This window comes from Coffea arabica, chromosome 4e (assembly GCF_036785885.1).
Source record: "Coffea arabica cultivar ET-39 chromosome 4e, Coffea Arabica ET-39 HiFi, whole genome shotgun sequence".
NCBI classification, from domain to species: domain Eukaryota; kingdom Viridiplantae; phylum Streptophyta; class Magnoliopsida; order Gentianales; family Rubiaceae; genus Coffea; species Coffea arabica.
Window position 1 is genome coordinate 3,488,406 of NC_092317.1, and position 20,236 is coordinate 3,508,641.

The following is a 20,236-nucleotide window of genomic DNA, read 5'->3' on the forward strand; positions in this document are numbered from 1 at the left end:
TTAAGACTAATCTAGGTGCGCGCCGCTGTGCAGTTCTAGCATATTAATTAATGAGTTTTTTTAGCAAGTAAAAAATAGCTCCGAGTTGATTTTTGATGTTTCATGGCATTTGGGATGGAGTCATTTATTCCTCAGTTTGATGTACACAAACTAATTATTTCTTCCACAACTCTTTTTTTTTTTTTTTTTTGTGGGGTGGGTAATCTTATCAAAAGACAATGGATGGCCCTCATTTGTAAGCCTATAAAATGACAAAATAGTACACCAATTATATAAGGTACGTTTAGTGTACGAGTTTGACGTGCCTAGTAATGAATCATTCATTTTTTTAAAAAAAAAAAAAAAAAGTTTTTTCATCAGCATGAATCATATATTCATTGTTGAAGTCCTTGAAGTTAAAAGTAGAATTTTACACGCCAACAATTTACCTTGTACAAATTTAAGGCAAATTCTAAATGTCAAGTTTTTGTAATGTTTTAAACATTTCATTTTTGTGTCTTCTTCCTTCTTGCCTATCATTAATTTGGGCGAGGCGCTCAAGTATGGATAATGCTTGTTTATTTTACACAACACAACATGGACAGGTGTGCTTGTCTGATGTTGTTGTCTTTGTGGCAATTCATTTGAAACCCCAAAAAAAAAAAAAAATGCATTTAAGTTGAAGATTATTCGACTCTTTTTTTAATTGGTATTTATGCAATATTTTTGTAATCTAATGATGATTGATAAACAAATATTATTATTAGTTTTCTTTGAGTATTCACCCTTCAAAAGAAAAGCTTATTCTAAACTTGTTACGAAGGAGATAACCATCATCTTTCCGTAAGAAGGATTGTTCATTCATCTGTAAAAATATAATTCTTAAGGTTGGAAGGAATTTTGCTAGACGGTAAATTATTTGAGATAATTCTGTGAAAAAATATTGTCGCATTTTTTTTTTACTTTGATATATGTAAAATAAAAAGGTGATTGAAAAATAAAAATACGTAAATAAGATGAAAATAATATGTAATTCGACCATTCAGATAGAGAATTCCATTCCCTAGAAGCAGTGTTACTACTAGTATTACTTAATTTAGTAGAGTCGTCAAATGATGATAACGCTGTGATGATCAAGGATCATGGTAATGATTAAAACTTAGGTTGTGTTTGGATTGCATTTTTCGTGATTTTTCATGGAAAAATTACTGTAGCGATTTGATATATGTGAGGGAAAAAGGTAATAGGAAAATGTGATCACGAAAAACGACATAATTTTTCGACAGAAACCGGCAATCCAAACAAGGCCTTAATTAAACACCATTTAACAAATTACCAAGAAACATTGCGTAAACAATCTTCCACAAGTGGACCCAAATATCCGAGCCCGAAAGGATAAAGCAGGCCGGAAACAAAGAAAGAAAGAAAGAACGAGGGAAACAAAAATCCCTATACCTCAAATGGGACCCACCCAAAACCCCCCCGCCCCCTTCGGCACCACGTCCCAAAGTCTTATCTAATCACCCCAAGTGACTAAATCTAAATTTGTACCTCAAAGCTTTTCTTGTTTTCTATTTTGCACCTTAATCATTTATGTTAAATGCAAATTTTTGTATTTGTCCTATTTGAGTTCCCTGGCATCTTTTTATTTTGAAACTTTCCCAGAGCCGTACTCTCACACTTTGGGGAGCCAAGAGGGTTTGAAATTGACTCACTCGACTCTCTAATAATTAGTTTAATGTTCGATAGTTTTGATAAAAAAAAAATATATATATTATTAGTTTACATGAATTTATTAGGAGAACTTGTTATAAGTATGAACACAAATTGAGGACTTCTATGTGGGTTATTGTCACGGGCGTTACATGTTTGCCGTCTCATTAACATAACGCTACCAGTAATTCAACCAAATTAAAATGTTGATCAAATTTAGGGGCGCAAAGTATATGAAAGAAAAGTTTAGGGTATAAAGTCTAAATGAAAAAAATAAGGGGACAAAGTTGGAAAAAGCCTCACCCGTAATCACCTAACTCCAAACCTCAGCCTTACCACGTGGCGCCAAAGCTGAGGCTCGGCTTCAGCACTACCCTTGTACGCTTCTTCTTCTTCTTCTTCTTCTTCTGCTCTCTGGCCTCTGCCACTTTCATCATCATATTTCTTCACACACTCACGCACTATCAGCAAAGACAACACACTCGTACAGAACAAATATAATCACAAATTACTTTGTCTTTTTTGTTTTTCCTGGCTCGTGATTTGGAGTGATCATCATCATCATCATTCATATGATTAACACGAGGTTTAGCTTTAATCCCTGTTCTCTGTCTCGACGGTCATTAAAAAAAAAGATATTTTTATGAGTTGATCGTGTTCGTTTGTTGTTGTTGTTGTTGTTCTTGTTGTTGCTTTTTTTAAATTTTTTTTTCCTTAATTATGCAAATTGTTTAAGAGAGATTGCTTAAAGTTTTGGACTTTATTCTCATGCTATACTGTACTCGAAGACTGAAGTGTTTAACTGTTTCAGGGGAGTTTAGTAGTTGGATTGTAATCATGGGCATGTGTTGATTTCAAAAGCTTTGCCTTTTGGGTTTAATTCCTCGAAAAAAAATATGAAAATTCTGTGTCTTGAATTCTAGTTTGCTCCTTTTAATCTTTTTCGAATTTTTTACTTTTTATTTTTAAAAATTTTGAGGTTTCAACACTCAGGAGAAGTCTATATATTTGTCTTAGTGGGGCAGGAGCCAGGAGGGGTGCAGAATGGAGAGGAAAGGGTAAAGTCGGCTTCTTTGGCGGTGATTTTATTAGGGGTAGAAAATATATAGTATGTTATGAGAGTTATAATGGGTGCTTAGCTAGCTCTCAACTATCCTTTCGCCTTACCTGCTAGATTTTTAGCAGAATTAATTAATTGTGAAGAAAAATTGAAGTTTTGTAACTTAAACTGGAAGCACCCTTATGGAAATTGTCTGCTACTCTTGCATTTGAGCAAAATATAAGTGTTTCTTATATTTAAGTAAGTTTCTTTGTGTTTATGAACAGGAATTCCCTTTTGGTTTTATGGATATTTTAGTTGCGTGGTATTCGTGTGTTGTAGAATTGCGACCTTTTAATAGACACTTACTCTTCTGGATGCTCGTAGACTCTTGAACTGTGACTTTAAAGCTCCAACAGATGAGCAGAGAGGCAGAATTTGATTAGTTAACTCTTTAACCAAAAAAAGATTTGAGCATCATCAGTGGAAATGCTTCTTTCATACAGTAGCCTGGTCGATACAGCTCCCTGCTTCAAGAAATTTATGTCATTATAGTGGTCTAATCTCATTGTTCTTCTATTGTTCAATATGGATATCTAATAGTATGTCAAAATGGAAACTGAGGCAAGATATATTTCCATGCTTTTAAAGTAAATGTTTGCTTTTTTTATTGTTTTTTTTTTTGGGGATGTGTTTGTCTCTCTGTGCCCAGCATCCTCGTTTAAGCATGTTTTTCTTCTGTTTTGTCCTGCAGGGATGCAGTACTAGAATGCATTCCCAACAAGTTGGCCATTATATGAGTTAATTTTTGCTTATATGCTGGCACACTGGCATTAAAGATTATAAGATATTTATAAATGGGAGGAGCTTGTTCCAGAAAACGAGACCAGCAGGTTGATGAGGACAACATACACAGAGGATTTTCTGGGAGATACTGCAAAAGTGGAAGTTCAAAATGGCTTGGATCCTCATTTTCGCGATCTTTGTCAGATGTTAAACAGGGGATAGGGAAAAGCCCATCTCTCATGGAGTTGTGTACTTACAAAATTTGTGAAGTATGTATTTTTATTAATAAGCTTTTATTGCGGAAAATCTTGAACATATGTTATCGAAGGGATTGATTATTCTGCTTTGTGCTATTACAGGCCATCCATAACTACGGTTCCTTCTCTATGTTGCCAAGGGATGTAAGTCAACAGATATTTGATGAGTTGGTCTATTCACAACGTTTAAATGATGTCATTCTTCAAGCTTTTCGAGATTGTGCTCTTCAGGTAGTTGAACTTCCATTTGTTGAAGTGGGAATTGCTGCAATGATTTTTGTTTTTTGGGTATTAGGCAGTTTGGCAGACTTGAGAGCATCTATATTGTACTTGGCAGGATTTGAATTTGGGGGAATACCCAGGATTCAATGACAGTTGGATGGACATGATTGCTTCACAGGGTTCATCTTTACTTTCTGTGGATTTCAGTGGTTCAGATGTTACTGATGCTGGCTTGAGCCACCTCAAAGACTGCACAGGCCTTCAAGCGTTGAATTTTAATTATTGTGATAAGATTTCAGACAATGGGATGGCACATATCTCTGGTGTGGTTTCCTTCCTAGCCTTGGGTTATTTGTCACATCTTCATTGATCTGTTAAGAAATACTCCCATGATGCACCTCCTTTTCCCCCTGCCCAGTGAATGTAGATGAAATTGGCTAGCTTCTTTTCTGTGCATCAGTGTGCACATACAGGCACATTTAATTTTCTTGGTCTAGAGGCTTAGCATGGAGTTGATTCTAAGGTTTTAAATGCTCAGTAAAAAATTATGGGAATTGTGCTTATGGAGTACTAAGTAGGGAAATCGGTCTAATTCTTACAGTCCATAGGTGCCTGAATGTTACTTATTTCTCTGAATGATTTGTTGTTCTTAGAATACTTTTACCTGACTTCTAATGGAGTGTACATTGCTTAATGCCGAACTGGGTAAAGCAGCTGTAGCTCTGAATTTCTCTTATCAGCAATCATTTTCTTCGTTTTATGCATTAACAGAACATATAATCTCTCAGGATTATATCTTGGTCCCCGAGTGATTAATCTATGTGCTTTTGGTTCAAATTATCAGGTCTTTCAAACATGACGACCCTGAGTTTCAGGAGAAACAACATGATTACAGCTCAAGGAATGAGTGCCTTATCTGGTTTGGTTAACCTAGTGAAGTTGGACCTTGAAAGATGCCCAAAGATCCATGGAGGTCTTGTTCATCTTAAAGGTTTGTTCCTTGTTTTGCTTTGATTAGAGAACTAATCTGCTGCACTTAGATTGAATTCTGATAAGGACAGCTTGTATGTTTCTTAGATTTAGAATAAAAGGTTTCAACCCTATGATTCAATATGGGGCTTGTCTTCTTTGTGCACCATTTCTATTGCTGGATAAGCTAGCAGATTTTTTGATGTGACAATAAGTATTTGCCAACTTCTGGGTTGAGAAAAGGCATTCATAGTGCTTTTCTTTTTGTTTTATAGAAAAGATCACTTGTTGAAGGCATGTGCAAAGACCTTGGTTTTAGGCAATGATTATCTAGGGTATTATCTGGGTTTCTCTCTTCCTTCCCTCTCAATAGTACATCTTACATTCCATTTTGCTCAGTATATATGGTACACTCTTAAGTTTTATGTTTCCAACAATTTTTCTCAGCAGAATAAAGTCACTACCTAGGTGAGGGTCCTTCGTGCAGACTGTATAAAGGAAAACCATTTTGAGAACCTGATGTTGTGCTTTATGGGCTAGTTTTTAAAATAATTGTGTGAAGAAGAAAGAACTATGGCATCACCGAGAGTCAGATGTATCGTTCAATCCATCTTTTTATGTTGGATAGAACTAAAATTTTAGTGAAGGGATTCTCCTTGTAGAAGTATCTCTGCCATCCTTGAAGGACATTAGCCATTAATGTTTCACCTTGAATTGAAAAAGTTGCTACGTTTTTATGCACTGGTATTTGTATAATAAAGCTTCTTGTGAGCTTCTTGATTGATAAACTTTAGAAATCCTTAAAATGTTTTATTTTTAAAGGAAATACATAAGCATAATAATTAAATTAGGTGTTCTTGGTTTTGTTTCATCAGCTCTGGAGGGGTAAACTTTGCCATGCTAGAATAGTTGTAATCAGCAGAGGGAGACAAATATGTGTGCTTGCACAACGAGGTTGGTTTTGGTTCTACTTCTATTGGATAAGAACTTATCACCAGTAGACAAATATCATCTCAAAAGTACCTATTTTATGTTAATAGTAATCTTGGAGCTATTACTGCTTCCAGAGATTTGATTGTTTTTCCCACCTAAAACGTTGCTCCTTATACTAGACTATGGTTCTATCAAAAGAACTTATTTCATGGTTGAGGATCTTGGGGCTATTGATTTCCCCGAACATGACTGTTCCATCCCTCTAGAACCTTGTCCGTTTATTTTGTATGCTATGATCTTGGAAATTGGAAAAGAGCTTCCTTGAATTGGAAAAGACCTTTAGGTACCTTTACATGAGAACTGTGTATACTAGGTTTGCCATTTTGGGTTCTGAGAGTGACTTGGTAATGCATCACCAAAAAGGGCCCACACTGTGTGCCACTGTGTGCATGTGTCGTAACAGTGACTTAAGATTGATGGATAATGCAGAAATTTGGATGTTAACTGGGTAGGCCCCTGGAGAAGAATGTTAGTTCTTACTCATGCCTATTCGCTCTCAAAGGGAGACAGCATCAGATATTTGATGAATCTGATCTCATCTCCATGTCTTTCTTTTTTTCCTGAAAATGTAGGACAAAGGATGTTTTCTAAAGCTGTGAATGGGAGATTACTAATTTATTAAAGGTTTTATAATTTTCATCCTCTCCTGTAGTTTTTCTCGACTTATTTAAGCACTTGAAAGCAGATGGGGTATAGTAACTCCTGCTGGGACAATTTGTCAGAATCATCCTTCTTCTAATTTATCTTAATATAAATAGGTTCTTATATTTATAGTGTTTTTGAGAATGGGCTAACGATGCTGAGACAACCTTAATTCACTCTTGGCAGGTTTAACCAAGCTTGAGTCTCTTAATATCAATTGTTGCAATTGTATTACAGATACTGACATGAAGCCTCTCCAAGGTAACTCTTATCCTGTAAAACCTCTGGATGAGTAGGAAATGAATGGGAATGGATGGTGACTCTTTACAGTGACTGAAAAAATTGCTGAAAAGATGCCAAGTAGTGCATGATATAATTTTCTGTTGTGCTAAGTAACGTCTGATGTGATTTTTAATGGAGCTCTGATTTAGACTAGTTTACCTGATCAGTTGCAGTAGAAAGTGCTTTTGGTATGTGATCATATGTGCTAATCTCAAATCATTCTGGACTTTTTTTATTTCAGGACTTGCAAATTTGAAAGCTTTACAAATTTCATCCAGTAAAGTCACAGATCATGGTGTAAATTTTTTGAAAGGTACAGTGGTCTTGGTTTTTATCTTTCTTTAAGAACTTTAGATTTGTATAAATTTTTTGAAAGGTACAGTGGTCTTGGTTTTTATCTTTCTTTAAGAACTTTAGATTTGTATTACAGCTAGTGTATATTTATAGCTGTATTGCTTTGGCAGAAGTTTTATTTGTGCTTAAATTTCTTATCAAATTTGAGCAAACTTTATTCTTACCAATAATGATGTGAAACTCAAATGCTCCATATGTTTGTCTTAGATAGAGATATCAATATTGGCTGAGGTCTGCAGGTTTGTTCTTGAATGATTTCTCTAAAAACATTTCTTCCAGGAAGGGTGCAGGGAAGGAAGAACCTTGGATGGGAGCTTTCAGATTTGAAAATCCAGTCCAATTGAAAGACAAAAGATAAAAATCTTGTCCACTAGGCTGTATTTGATTCTATGTAAGAGAGTATCAAGACAGAACTAACTAAGTGTAGGATTTTGATTAGTGTCAAAAGGAGAAATTTGTTCAACATTATGGTGCCCAGGGGAACTCAAAGATGGGGTTTATGATGGCTTTTAAATAGTATAGAGGGATCTAATCCTGGGACACGCTTCGTAAAAATCAACAACACGAGCCCCAGTGGGTTAAGCAGAACTGTCTTGGAAAGTTGTCGTTTATTGCTATCATGGCTCTTATGTGATTTTGGTCAGAAAATTGGATTTAGGATCTCCATGTAATTGTTTTTTCCGGTCTTTTTTTAAAGAGTTTTTGCTATCCGTGAGGAGTATGTACGTTTTAGGCATTTCAGTGTAAGGCACTAGTTAAAAATATTTACTGAGGGTACAGTTCAGTTTGTAAAAGGTAATCTCTCAGGAAGATTTTCTTGTCAATCTGTCAACTGGTTTTTATTGACTTTCAATAAATTATTTTTTTTATGGGGTACCCGTTTGGAAGCACGAGTCATCCACAGGACTCTTCAAGCATACATCTTTTAGCATGGTCCTTTCAGTAATGTATTTGTCATTCTGAATCATATTTGCACCAGATACCAAAGCCAGTTGCTATTTGAACTGCCTATCTTTCAGCTAATATTCATGCATTTGTACAATCTTCTTTGACTTCTGTTGAGATATCTGTTTGCATTGCAGCATTGCACAAGCTTGAATTGCTGAACATGGAGGGTTGCCCAGTTACTGCAGCATGCTTAGAGTCTCTTTCAGGTTCATATTCTGCTTTGATTATCTGGAATTTATGTATGTTTTTTACTAACCCCTTTGATGCTCTTATTCACTAATCAGCAGGTCCTACTTTTTGAAGTTATACCATCTTGAGTTGATCAGTTGAAATGTCTTTCCCATTTAATAGATTGTTTTTACTTGATTTCTGAAAGAATCTTTATGTATGTATGAATTGGTGATTTTCTGTATTTGGGTAGATACTTCATTGTTGAGAACATTTGTTTTGTCATTTTGCCTCCTCCTGCTGAGTTTATGAAACTTGTTGGCATCAGATGAAGCATGTTGTTATTGTCATTTGTGTTAAAATATCAATTCTTTGTTTGCTTGTTCATGCAGCCCTTGGTGCCCTCTTATATTTAAATTTAAGCAGATGTAATTTGGCTGATGATGGATGTGACAAATTTTCAAGTGAGTTGAAACACTTCGATTGTTGACTCTTTTTTTTCCTCTTAAATCAAAGGATTTTATTGACTATGAAGTCTTATCATGTGATGTTTTTAACATCTTCTTGAATTCTGTCTTTGTGATATTTAGGGCTGCAGGCTCTGAAAGTACTGAATTTAGGGTTCAATGAGATCTCGGATGCTATCTTGGTATATTTAAAAGGTCTCCCCCCCCCCAGCTCTTTGACTTTTTGTCTTCGCTTCTTGCTTTTGGCATATTTTTAAATTTAGTGGGGCCTAAAGATGAAAATATTTGGAAATATCATATATACTTATCCATAGTTTAAACAGGTTTAACAAATTTGGAGAGCTTGAACCTGGATTCTTGTAGTATTCGTGATGAAGGGCTGGTTAACTTGGCAGGTTAGTGTTGTATGTTGCAAGTTATTGTTACTCTTTGTTGGTCATTACTTGCTGCATGGTACCAAGATATCAGAAATAGGAAGATATGATTTTCATGCACCGGTATCATCTTGGTATCAGGATAATAGCAGATCGATTATGCAATGAACATAATGGTAACTGATGCATATCCCTGTTTGCATGACATTTGGATCCTTGTTCCAAGCCATTGTTGTTGACCTAATTTAACGTGTCTAACCATCGTTATTTTTGTTTTTATTTTTTCCAATTATTTTCTATCTGCTGATGCTAATTCTAAATGTTGACTTAGTCATTTTGGTGTTAAATTTTCAGGCCTTAGTCGTTTGAAATGTTTAGAGTTGTCTGATACTGAAGTGGGAAGCAGTGGATTGCGTCATCTTTCTGGTTAGACATTTTCCTTCTTGTTACTAAATGAGAGGGTGCAAGAAAACTGGTGAAATTTTGGTCAAAGCTGCAAGCATGTATACGCTTGAAAAATTGGGTGTTGATCTTTATCTAGTTTGAATTTGACAGACCAATCTGTTCTGTGTTTCAAATCTTAACTTTTGTTAGTGCTTGTTTTGTGCTGCTTGCTATATTAGTCGATATACTTCCACGATAATGTTAAGCCTCTTTTTATTTTCTTTTTCTTTTTTTTAAATATCCTCCCCCCTTCTCTCTTCCCCCGATGGACCCCCCATGGGGAAGGGAGTTGGTTAGGTAAATTTGGAAAGTTATATAGTGCCAAGTACATGATTTATGATTACTATTATACTTGTATTGACTACTCATATTAGTATTATTATTTATCACTTTGTAGGATTAGGCAATTTGGAGAGTTTGAACCTATCATTTACTGTTGTCACTGATGGTGGGCTTAGAAAGTTATCTGGATTATCATGTCTGAGGTCACTTAATTTGGATGCTCGCCAAATTACTGATACTGGCCTTGCAGCTCTCACCAGTAAGTAATTCTGGGTGGTTATTATCTTCACTTTCCCATACTTCCTCTAGGAAATATGCACAGACTTCCATCATCATCTGTTTATGTCAGAACTAATTTCCATGTCTGCGTTCTTTGTTGACCGGCTGCTTGTGACCAACTAGTTTTATTAAGTTGCCTTCCAGTTTTTAGGGGGTTATATCTTAATGGTGCTTTTTGCTATGGAGTTTATTAGATTCCAGAATTTCCCATCTTGCTATATGCTTGGTACCATGTTTTCTAAAATTTCTCTTTGAGCTGAAATCTGGATCTAGGTTTGTTTGGATTCTTATTGATAATATTTTCCATAGGAAATGAATTTTGTGCTTTCAATATGGTCTCAAATCTGAATTAATATTGTAGCACAGAAATTCCAATAAATTAGCTGATAGCAAGGATTATTCAGCAAAATATTGCTCCTCTAAATGCTTTTGACTTTTATTATAAACTTTCTTTCTTGATTGATTCAGGTTTGACTGGATTGACTCATTTGGATCTATTTGGAGCTCGAATCACTGATTCTGGAACGAATTATTTAAAATGTATGTGGGTAGTGGTACTTTCTTAATTTCCTCTGGGTTTCAGTTATAGTGTTTTCCTTCAACCTTCTTTTTCTTCTTCTTTTTCTGGTTTTATATAGGAGATTGAGACATGAATACAATACTCATGGATTGCTTATTTAATTTATCTGGCCTCCGCAGGATGCTAATTCTGCATCTTAATGGAAATAGGATTGAGCGGTTAATTTTTTTTCTCTTTCGTCTTTCTTTTTTGTTAAATTTTTCCCCGTCTGTCTGGTTTTTGAATGTTGCAAGCTTTACCTTATAATATGGATTTTTCGTGCTGGCTTACAGTTTTCTAACAAAGAATCTTTGGCATATACTGTTAGTTGTGTAATCTCCTAAGTTGTCTGGATTCTCCTTTCTCCTGGGTGAAAAGAAAGTGTGTTTTGACTGGTTTAAACTGCAGACCTTTTCTTGTTTTTCTTTTTGTGGGTTTTCATTTGGGGCAGAGCGGGGTGTTCTTGAGAGCACCACTTTCTTTGTTTAGCTTTTGGCCTTTGACATATGCTTCCTTCGTTATTTTCATAATACAGGTTTCAGAAACCTTCGTTCGCTAGAAATTTGTGGAGGAGGATTAACTGACGCAGGAGTGAAGAATATCAAAGATCTCACTTCACTTGCGCTTCTAAATCTTTCCCAGAACAGCCACCTGACTGATAAATCATTGGAAGCAATTTCTGGTAGTTTGGTGTAACCGTATTACTTTCACTGCTATCCTTTGCTAACAAGTTTGACTTCTTACAATATCTTGTAAATGCAGGGTTGACACAACTTGTCTCTTTGAATGTCTCGAATTCTCGTGTAACGAGTGCTGGATTGCAGCATCTGAAGCCACTTAAGAATTTGAAGTCCCTTACCTTAGAGTCCTGCAAGGTAACTGCAAATGATTTAAAGAAACTGCAGGCAACTCACCTCCCAAATCTGGTGAACTTTCGGCCAGAATAGCACCGGGCTCCCTCCTGGACAACCAGATTTATTGTGAATATCTAGAATCTAGTCAGTGATGGAGTGCTCCTGTGAATGATGAGTGAATAAATCTTGCATTTGTTGAACTGTACATATCCTAGATTCTGGAGTTGCTGTTAAGTTGTCTTTTGTTGGGTGTCCAGAACATACTCTCTTATGCTGCCATATGTGAAGCTTTCTTTCGCATCGTGCAGTTAGTATGAAAGAATTGTAAATAAGCTTCCTTGGCAAGGTTTGTTTTCTTGAAATAATCATGTAAGCATTTACAATCAAGAAACTATAATTTATGGAACACTTTTGTAAATTCTCGAATTAATTTTCGTAGTTGCTATCCTTGTGATTATTAGGTAGCTTGTAGCTCTGGCAAAAACGTTCCACTGATTACCAGTCTTTCTGAGTAACTCTCGGCCAGAACAATGTACTGGTGTCTGGTGAACTCAAAAAATGGCAGGACGGTGTACTGGTGTCTGGTGCCCAAGAAGCTGCAATTGACGTTTGGTGAGGCTATTACATGTACTCGGGCTTGTCTATTTGCAACGATGGCGGCAATTGCTGGGGAGTTTGTGGTTAGAACTATGAAACGGCAAACCTTGGAGTGTTGGACAAACACAATTGCCCGGGTACCTGATTTGGGTTGACAATCACCTTTCCCTTCTGTTTCCCAACAAATACGAGAGGAGATGCCAAATGGGGCGGATGACTTTGGAGAGAGTGTGTGTGTTCCTCTACTGCCACTAAAACCTCAACGTTTATGAGGGTTGAAAGTAAATATAAGATGCATAAAAAACTTGAAGATTTGTTTAGGCCACATCTTGATTTACTGTTAAAGATCTTTTCCACATACCCAAATACACAAAAGGCAAATAAATAAACTGCACATGAAAAATGAAAAAATTATTTATGAGCAAACTCAGCAACTGTCGGACTAATGCTATGCAACCAGCCAAAAACAAATCTGACAAAGAAGGTGGCATCTGCTCGAGCAGAATTTCCACGCTGAGCTGGGCTCTTGAGTAATAGTTGAAATCAACCATTTAAGGGATTCAAATTTTTCTACTTGTTGTGCAACAGAATGGAGCTTGCCAAGAAACAAAACCAGGTAAAATTGGCATTTCCCCATCTATCCAGTCATCTCTGCGCCTGATCAGAGCTTGAGCCTCCAGCTGCACTCGCTGGTAAACTGCTTGCAGATCCATTATCGACCAGTGGAGGGACACCCCATCTGCCATCAGATTCAAGGGGCTCAAAAACATGGACCGCACCATCTGATAAACCAATAGCAAACTGGTTTGGATCCTGTGGATGTGCAGCAATTACAAGTGGCTGGACATTGGAGTTGCTGCACAGGAAGTGAGAATTTTTGGAAATGATTAATACACAGCAGAAGTATGAAACGCAGAGAATTATTTACACTAATATGCATACTGCAGGAGTACCTTATACTGTTGGGAAGATAAGCAGGAGGACTTATACGACATCTCATTTGTAAGTGAGTTGCTGTGAACACGCACACTGCAGCATCTAAGAAGCTGGCATACACCAGCTGGCTATCGCAAGAGAATGTTGCATGAGAAATTGGAGCACCAGATTCTCGTGGGAGCCACTATAAGGAATAAAAATATCAGCCTGATAGCAGAGGGAAGTTCAACAGCTGAGTTTACATGAATCGGCAACTTACCTGCTTGACACATTCCAGTTTTGTTGTCTCATATATGGCAAGCTGAGTCTCGTGGACAACCAGGAAGTGAATCTGATCCTGATGGAACTGCACACGAGTGTCCGATTGTGCCATAGGTGTCCTGCCTGAAGGAATTTGCAAAAATCTAGCCTTTTGCTTTTCCCATCCATCCGAGTTCCACACACATAGCTGCATAGCAACATAATTAGTTAAAAAATCAGAACAGAATCAGACATCAGTCAGTAGTGATTCAGAATTCAATCACTGCTAATAGAATGGTTTCAAGAAGGCTATTTTGAGAATCAAATCCAATGGGAATCAGGGAATTCCATGCAACAAAGAAAAAGCACACTAAGCCAGGCACTTGAAGTTAATGACATTTGCATGGTTGGCTTGTTAGACCCAACCATGCAGAGCGTCCAGCCTGATTTCTTTATTTAATTTAGCAGGAACAATTGCAAAACAGTTCCATCACAAGAACTAAATGGCTGCAGGATACAGAATAGTTGTTAACCTGCGCATCTGCTCCTGATGAGACTAACACATTTAGTACATGGGAGAAAGCAAGGCCAGTAATTCTTTTAGAATGGCCTTTTAGCTTGCTTTTCACCTGCACCAACAGAAACGGAATTATTTCATTACAGACTTATTCACTAGAGTCACAAGGATACAGTAGAAAAGCATGTCTACACACCTCATCTACACGAACGTTGTATATCTGAATAGTGGAGTCATCCATGCCAATAGCAATAATGTTGTTATCTTGAGGATGAAATGCTAAGAAAGTAGCTGCAGGAGGTGGAGGCATGAAAGTTGTCATTGTCTGCATTGTCCAGAAGAAACTGAGATTAGTCAAATGAGCAATGAGCATGTATGATAGCATTCAAGGACGACAATTTATAAGCATTTCGCACCTTAAATGTCATCATATTGAACAGGGATATTTTTCCTCCTGACGCTGACATCACATAAGAATCATTCTTAGACAGTGCAAAGCAGTGTATAGCCTCCTCAGGACTCGAATCAATTACATCATTTGTCATTAATATGCCACTTGCTGGTTGCCATAATTGAGGGGACGTACTGGCAGTTGCCTACAGATGAAACAACAGTTTGTCACTAAGATTTCAAATTCCAAATGACCACTGAAAGAGGTAATTTTGAGTTTCTTATACCTTGCCACTTGAATTACGGTCATTTCTCTGCCATTTCCAGAGCAGATGAATGGCATTTGATGCCAATGCTAAAATGGCACTACCTGAATTTGTATACATCAATCTTGATATCTGGCAAGGCAAATGACAGAGCTCTCAATCAGTGAGACTTTATATGACCAACACAACGGGGAGCTTATTGAGAAACTGATATATATATGAAACAAGACAATGAGTAAGAACTGTTGTGGTGGGAAGGACCTTTGTCACCCTCAGATTCTCTGGGAGCTTCAATGACCGGCACTGAGAAGGTTCACTAATTTCGGTGAGCCTCCAAATTTTGGATTTGTCATTTGTTTCTTCATTGAGTCGAGGTTTGACATCTCCCAGGTTTCTTGATTCTCCATTCTAATGAAATAATTCACACGCCACCAGAGATGTCAAATGCTTGAATTTGCAAGCAACATGATATGTCTCACGTCTAGATGGTTTAGTTTACCAAGGGATGAATGCTCCTTATAACAGTAGTTACTGATTCCAAAGATCATTAAAATATTCAATTTGGAGATTAATAGTTGAAGTGTCCATAGATACAAACCACTGCAGAAATACTGACAACAGAGGCTACCCTGTCTGCAAGTCCTGAACTATTAGTAGCTGCCGCTGCTATTGGATTCAACGAGGGCTGTAGGATATGAAAATATAGCACATTCTCAAGTCATGGTTCTTTCAAGATTCAGGTTAATATTTAGCTAGCAAAGATACATGCAAATACATATATATACCACCTTGGTTGCAGCCTCAGCTTGTGATGCATCATAAGCAAGATTTTCAAATGTTCGCAGCAATCGAAGACCATCATTATTTGCTAGAATTTTGATCCCATTTTCATTGGTAGAAACAGCCAACAGGATACCCTCTTTATTGAACCTGATTCGAGGGCTTGCCTTTGATGAGGGAAAAGGAATGGAGAGTTAGTCCAAACTTGTAGCACAGTCATGATTATTCCAGCTTTAACATATCAGGAAGATCTAAAAGAAAAAAAGAAAAGACTTACTGGGAGACCTCCATCAGCATCAATAGTTGTCAGAAGTTGAACATTGTCCATATCCCAAAACTTGACGGAGAAATCATCACCAGCTGCCAAAAATCGGTTCCTAGTTGTATCAAACTGCACAACACCCAGCGAACGTTTTCGAAAGCCTTGGTATGTCCTCTTCACAGCACCTTCACTTTCATTCCATTCAACAATGTGGGATTCCCCATCTTTGCTGGTCCCACAAGAAAAAAGCCTGGAAAGCAATCAATCCGACCAACAAAGGAATATGGAAAAAAAGACAATGAAAAGCTTTCAGTATAATTGTGGAAGATTCTGGAATATATTAAACATAATTAATGAGCTTAACCTCGTTCCATCAGCACTATAGGCCATTGTTGTACACCAACGGCCAGGCGCATCATAGTCAACTCGTGATCCCATATTATCATATAACCATGCTTTAATTTTCCCATCTAGGGCTGTTGAAAAGATAAACTGAAATAAAAATAAAGACACAAGTAAGCTGATGCTCCTGGGGCTTAGAATAATCAATAGAAATATGACATTTAATAGCTTTACTACCTGAATATTTTCTTTGTAGTGGGGGCACACAGAATAAACTGGAGCCTCATGACCTTCAAAGGTATATTGTTTTGAACCACTTGCCGCATCCCAAACCTAAGATCATCAAGGACGAGAGGAAGTTTCAAATAATCAACTACCAACCATTACAACTCCATGACAGCAAAAGGAAAACCTATCAATGTCAAACCAACCTTAATTGTCTTGTCATCACCACATGTTATCACGCAAAGCTGCTTGTGGGGGTGAGAGAATGCTAGATCATTGACTCCACCTACATGAGCATCAATCTGGAAAGGCATAGATCAGTGCAAGTTGAACAATAATGGACTGACAAGGTTTAAATTATTCTCATAATATACCTCCAAATGCTGTCGAATATCATCATTGCCATGATAAGAGTATATTTGTACAATGTGCCTTGAATATGCAACTCCTATTTAAGAGAAAAAGGGAAAAAAAATACATCAGACTTGTGTCTCAAAATTCAATGTAAAAATTTTTAAAAAAAAATCAAATCCTTACCAAATAAAGATCCATCAGGGCTCCAAATCACACGGTTAACTGAGACATGAGGATCTTTCACTAGAGCAGCCTGAAATCAACAAGAATGCATCAATTTTTGGAGAGATGCGACAATGTCATTAAGCTAAAGTAAATTCACAAAAAAGCAATGGCCTGTTTATAACACAGTAAACAATCTGACCTGCAGAGGCATAGTACATGCACTCAGGTCCCAAACTTTGAAGTTCCTTAGTATCAATCTCTTCCTGGAGCCAACTTCCCAAAGTCCAATATCCCCCACATTGGTACCCACTGTTGCATCAGATTACATGAATTTAAATCAATCATCAGGAAATACAGCATGATCACCAAGCAAACATCCCGGATCCAAGTTGTTTTGGGGAGGAATCACCGCAACCATACCTAGGAGTAGAGTCTGTTGGATAGGATGAAAGTCCATGCTCATAGGAGATGATCCTTGATTCAGAGTTCGTGCCAGAGTCTTTGGCAAATCATCAGGAACACTAAATGCTTGACTATGACCATGTCCAGGAAATGACACTGGCAGCACATTGACTGGAAGATTTACCTGCACATGTTGAACACAGCATAAAGGATGACATACCATATGGTACTCTTAAAAGCTAAACTCAGAAAGGAAAATGTATTGGATTCAATGAGCTACCTCTTCAGTCAAACTTATAGGCCTTGTTCTTTTGCTTAATTGATCAGAATCTCCAGATGGGTAGTCCACAGAAGTTGCTGGCGGAGTCCTAGGATGCTTAAGAACGGCTACACAGGGCAATGGAAAATTTTTTCTTGTGAAGAATTCTACTAGAAGTATACTTGACATGTTGAAGTTTAAAAATATTTACCTGGCACAGGTGGAGCACCAATACCTATAGGTCCACCGGAAACAGCTGGATGAGTAACTGCAGGTGGATTAGACATCCACCCAGCAAGAGGAGCTGGAACTGGTGCTGGAGTAGGTTGAAAGGGCTGAAAATATTACCCAATAGAAAATAAGTACAATAAGTGAGAATGAGAAAAATTAATAATTGCTGAATGGGTTCAGAATACTAACCCCATGTATGCCAAGAGGAGGAAAACCCCCAGCTTTTGGTACTGATCCAAGCAAGGGATTGCCTGCAGGAGAGGGAGCACGAGCACCATTTGCTTGTCCACAAGAGTGGTCAACAAAAAGAGTTTTAATGTCTGGATTTGGCCTGGGGTTTTTACAAAGTTGGTGCTGCCAATTTAAGCTGCAATATGCCCACAGTGCCAGTCATGACGACTTCCATATTAACGTTAAAGCTCTGGCACTTGAACTGAACGTTTAAGCCCAAGCAAAAGTTTACCTTTGATTAATAAGAGTCCGTAACCTGGAATTTTTAAGGTTAGGAAACTGCAATTTATCACGAAATAGGGGATTTGCTTCAATAAGCTTCTTGAGCTCAACCAGCATAATTGCTCGGGCTGATTTAGTATCTCCATATTTGGAAAGCTGCTCATTCTCTCTAAAACAATGGAAACCCAACTTAGTAGATATTGCAAAATTAACAAATAAACTATACAAAAATGTTGTGAGTTAATACTTGCCTAAAGTTCTCCAGTGTCAGCAGCTGAGTTATCTCCTTAAAAAGTTCTTCGTTAAAGGAAGCAAAGACTTTAAGATCCTTAACAAGAATTTCAACAGCCTTGGTCCGGTCATGCCTGCAAACAAACATCATTTCACATGAATACACCACGAAAAGCGATCATTTTTACGCTAATAATTTGACATTTACTAGCAACCACAAGCTTACTTATCCAATGCCTCAAGATATTTCTGCTTTCTGATCTCAAAGAAGATCTTCATTGAATAGCGGTTATCATCAACTTTTGTGAAACCAGAGAGGTACTTCTCAACGTCATCCCAATTACCATTATGTACTTCATCCTCAAAGTATTTCATGTTAAAGAAAAACCCAGATTCTTGTTCAAGCCTATCATCAGAAAACTCCATAATTATTACCATTTCATTGGAAAAATGCTCAAAATAAATACATGCAAAAAAAAGAAGCATATTAAAAAAAAAAAAAAAAAAGAATACACACGTGTATATTTATGATAAATGCAAAAGACCACCTACTTGTGGACTGTCTCCTTGAACTTTTCCTCATCCAGAAACTGTAAGATCAAGAACACAAGTTCTCTGCTGAGTGATGTCATTGTTATCAAGCTACCTTTGGCTTCAAACACCAGAGCCACAATAAACAGCTAAGATCATAGCAGATCTGCAAAACCCACAAATTGATTTACAATATCATACCTATGCAAATAAATTAATTAATTAAATAATAGGTCAGTGCCACTAAGACTTTGTTAATTAGCGGGTCCAAGCATTTAATTATTGCGGGACACAACCTTCTAAACTCTAATAAAATAATCATAAGATTTAACTTGTCCTTGCCCAAAATAAAGGTCCCTCCTTTAACCTCAACTCCTCTTGCCCAAAGAGAAAAATAACCCAAGTCAGATCATAGAACTGATCTGCAATCCAAAATAGAGGAAAACAAGACAGCACAAGATCATCATCATACAGCTTTCAGCATGCACCGACAAATACAAGTGGAAAGGTTGAGCAGGAAAAAGAAAAGCAAAAAGAAAAATAAAGACTTCAACTTTAACGGATCAGAGAAATGAAAGTTGCTTTAAAACACCTTGGAATCCAAGATGAAAAAAGAAAAGAGGACGCAAATGAAGAACCCAAAAAGCAAGTCAAGACTTCTCATCCATAATATAGAACAGAGGATGAGAAGAAAGTAAAAGATTTTTAAAAAAGAAAAAACACAGTTGTACATATACGACATAGTAACAAAGATTCAGAAAACTTCTACCTTAAACCAGAACAGGAACTCGGACAGGGATCAAAAGTCCTATTTCTGCTGGAGAGCTTCTATCTCTACTTTATCTCACTTCCCAATCTTGGAGAAATTAAAATAAGACCTGAGTTTTGTTTAGCAAATGTTCATTTTTATAGGCAGATAAGTCAAGCAAGGTGATAGTGATAAGCCCTGCTGCTTATCAGTATCTGGAACTGTGCTTATAATAAGTTCAAGTACTGTGGGCCCCACTGAGCCGGCTACATTTTGTCTGACTCAATCGGCTTGGAATCTTCAGCTAAGAGCTGTCTCCCTTAAGTTGTAAACATAAAAAACGTGGACCGTACTTTATTGACGTACGTCAGCAAATTCTGAGCCGTTGGATGAAACTGCGGACCGTTTATTGGGGCTGTGAATCGAGGGTTGTGAAGTAAGGAATGCCTGCAGCTGAGAAGCTGGGAGTAATAATTCGGACAGTGGCTATGGCTCTGGCTCTGGCTCTGGCTCAGATAATTATAGATCCCTTCCGCTTTAAAGTTACAAAGGTTTCTCGGTGACGCGCTTCAAAAATAATTGGTCCAGTTTTGACCGCAAATTACAAGACTTTGCCATTGAATTCTCTTGTCTTTATTATAACACGAGATGCACTGGCGAAAACGACAGCAGATGCAAAAGCAATTTTTCGCCGAT

The 20,236-nt window shown here is 37.2% G+C and overlaps 2 protein-coding genes across 4 annotated transcripts; one reads left to right on the forward strand and one right to left on the reverse strand.

The window, feature by feature from the left end:
* The first annotated feature begins 2,135 nt into the window (after positions 1–2,135).
* LOC113742127 (uncharacterized) lies at positions 2,136–12,029 on the forward strand. 3 transcript variants are annotated; one of them, XM_027269845.2, is made up of 16 exons: positions 2,136–2,278; positions 3,486–3,786; positions 3,877–4,005; positions 4,112–4,319; positions 4,841–4,987; positions 6,787–6,861; positions 7,124–7,195; positions 8,319–8,390; positions 8,745–8,816; positions 8,943–9,014; positions 9,143–9,214; positions 9,548–9,619; positions 10,035–10,178; positions 10,667–10,738; positions 11,293–11,439; positions 11,520–12,029. In XM_027269845.2, the coding sequence occupies exons 2-16, from the start codon at positions 3,589–3,591 to the stop codon at positions 11,702–11,704; spliced, it is 1,737 nt and encodes a 578-aa protein (XP_027125646.1). In that variant the 5' UTR covers positions 2,136–2,278; positions 3,486–3,588; the 3' UTR covers positions 11,705–12,029. The 3 variants fall into 3 exon arrangements, with proteins under 3 accessions (XP_027125646.1, XP_071903307.1, XP_071903306.1); XM_072047206.1 differs by lacking the exon at positions 10,035–10,178; XM_072047205.1 differs by lacking the exon at positions 6,787–6,861.
* A 480-nt stretch (positions 12,030–12,509) lies between these two features.
* Positions 12,510–19,682, reverse strand: LOC113742126 (topless-related protein 1-like). The gene is made up of 26 exons (XM_027269844.2): positions 19,562–19,682; positions 18,814–18,958; positions 18,488–18,667; positions 18,282–18,395; positions 18,041–18,199; positions 17,767–17,944; positions 17,558–17,681; positions 17,368–17,474; positions 17,106–17,271; positions 16,885–16,994; positions 16,704–16,773; positions 16,541–16,614; positions 16,373–16,468; positions 16,179–16,274; positions 15,964–16,091; positions 15,615–15,849; positions 15,346–15,504; positions 15,156–15,242; positions 14,819–14,965; positions 14,579–14,689; positions 14,318–14,497; positions 14,098–14,226; positions 13,918–14,013; positions 13,404–13,592; positions 13,162–13,328; positions 12,510–13,064 (listed from the first exon to the last, which is right to left on the reverse strand). The coding sequence occupies exons 2-26, from the start codon at positions 18,891–18,893 to the stop codon at positions 12,854–12,856; spliced, it is 3,393 nt and encodes a 1,130-aa protein (XP_027125645.1). The 5' UTR covers positions 18,894–18,958; positions 19,562–19,682; the 3' UTR covers positions 12,510–12,853.
* Positions 19,683–20,236: the final 554 nt, after the last annotated feature.

What these genes read in the sequence shown, in the direction of transcription:
- LOC113742127 (XM_027269845.2), top strand. Translation starts at nt 3,589, where the DNA reads ATGGGAGGAGCTTGTTCCAGAAAACGAGACCAGCAGGTTGATGAGGAC. An exon ending in TGACATGAAGCCTCTCCAAG is followed by an intron (nt 6,862 to 7,123) that starts GTAACTCTTATC and finishes TTTTTATTTCAG; the next exon opens with GACTTGCAAATTTGAAAGCT. An exon ending in TGGAACGAATTATTTAAAAT is followed by an intron (nt 10,739 to 11,292) that starts GTATGTGGGTAG and finishes TTCATAATACAG; the next exon opens with GTTTCAGAAACCTTCGTTCG.
- LOC113742126 (XM_027269844.2), bottom strand. Translation starts at nt 18,893, where the DNA reads ATGACATCACTCAGCAGAGAACTTGTGTTCTTGATCTTACAGTTTCTG. An exon ending in CGGACTCTTATTAATCAAAG is followed by an intron (nt 17,945 to 18,040) that starts GTAAACTTTTGC and finishes GGCATATTGCAG; the next exon opens with CTTAAATTGGCAGCACCAAC. An exon ending in TGGTGCTCCACCTGTGCCAG is followed by an intron (nt 17,475 to 17,557) that starts GTAAATATTTTT and finishes TGCCCTGTGTAG; the next exon opens with CCGTTCTTAAGCATCCTAGG.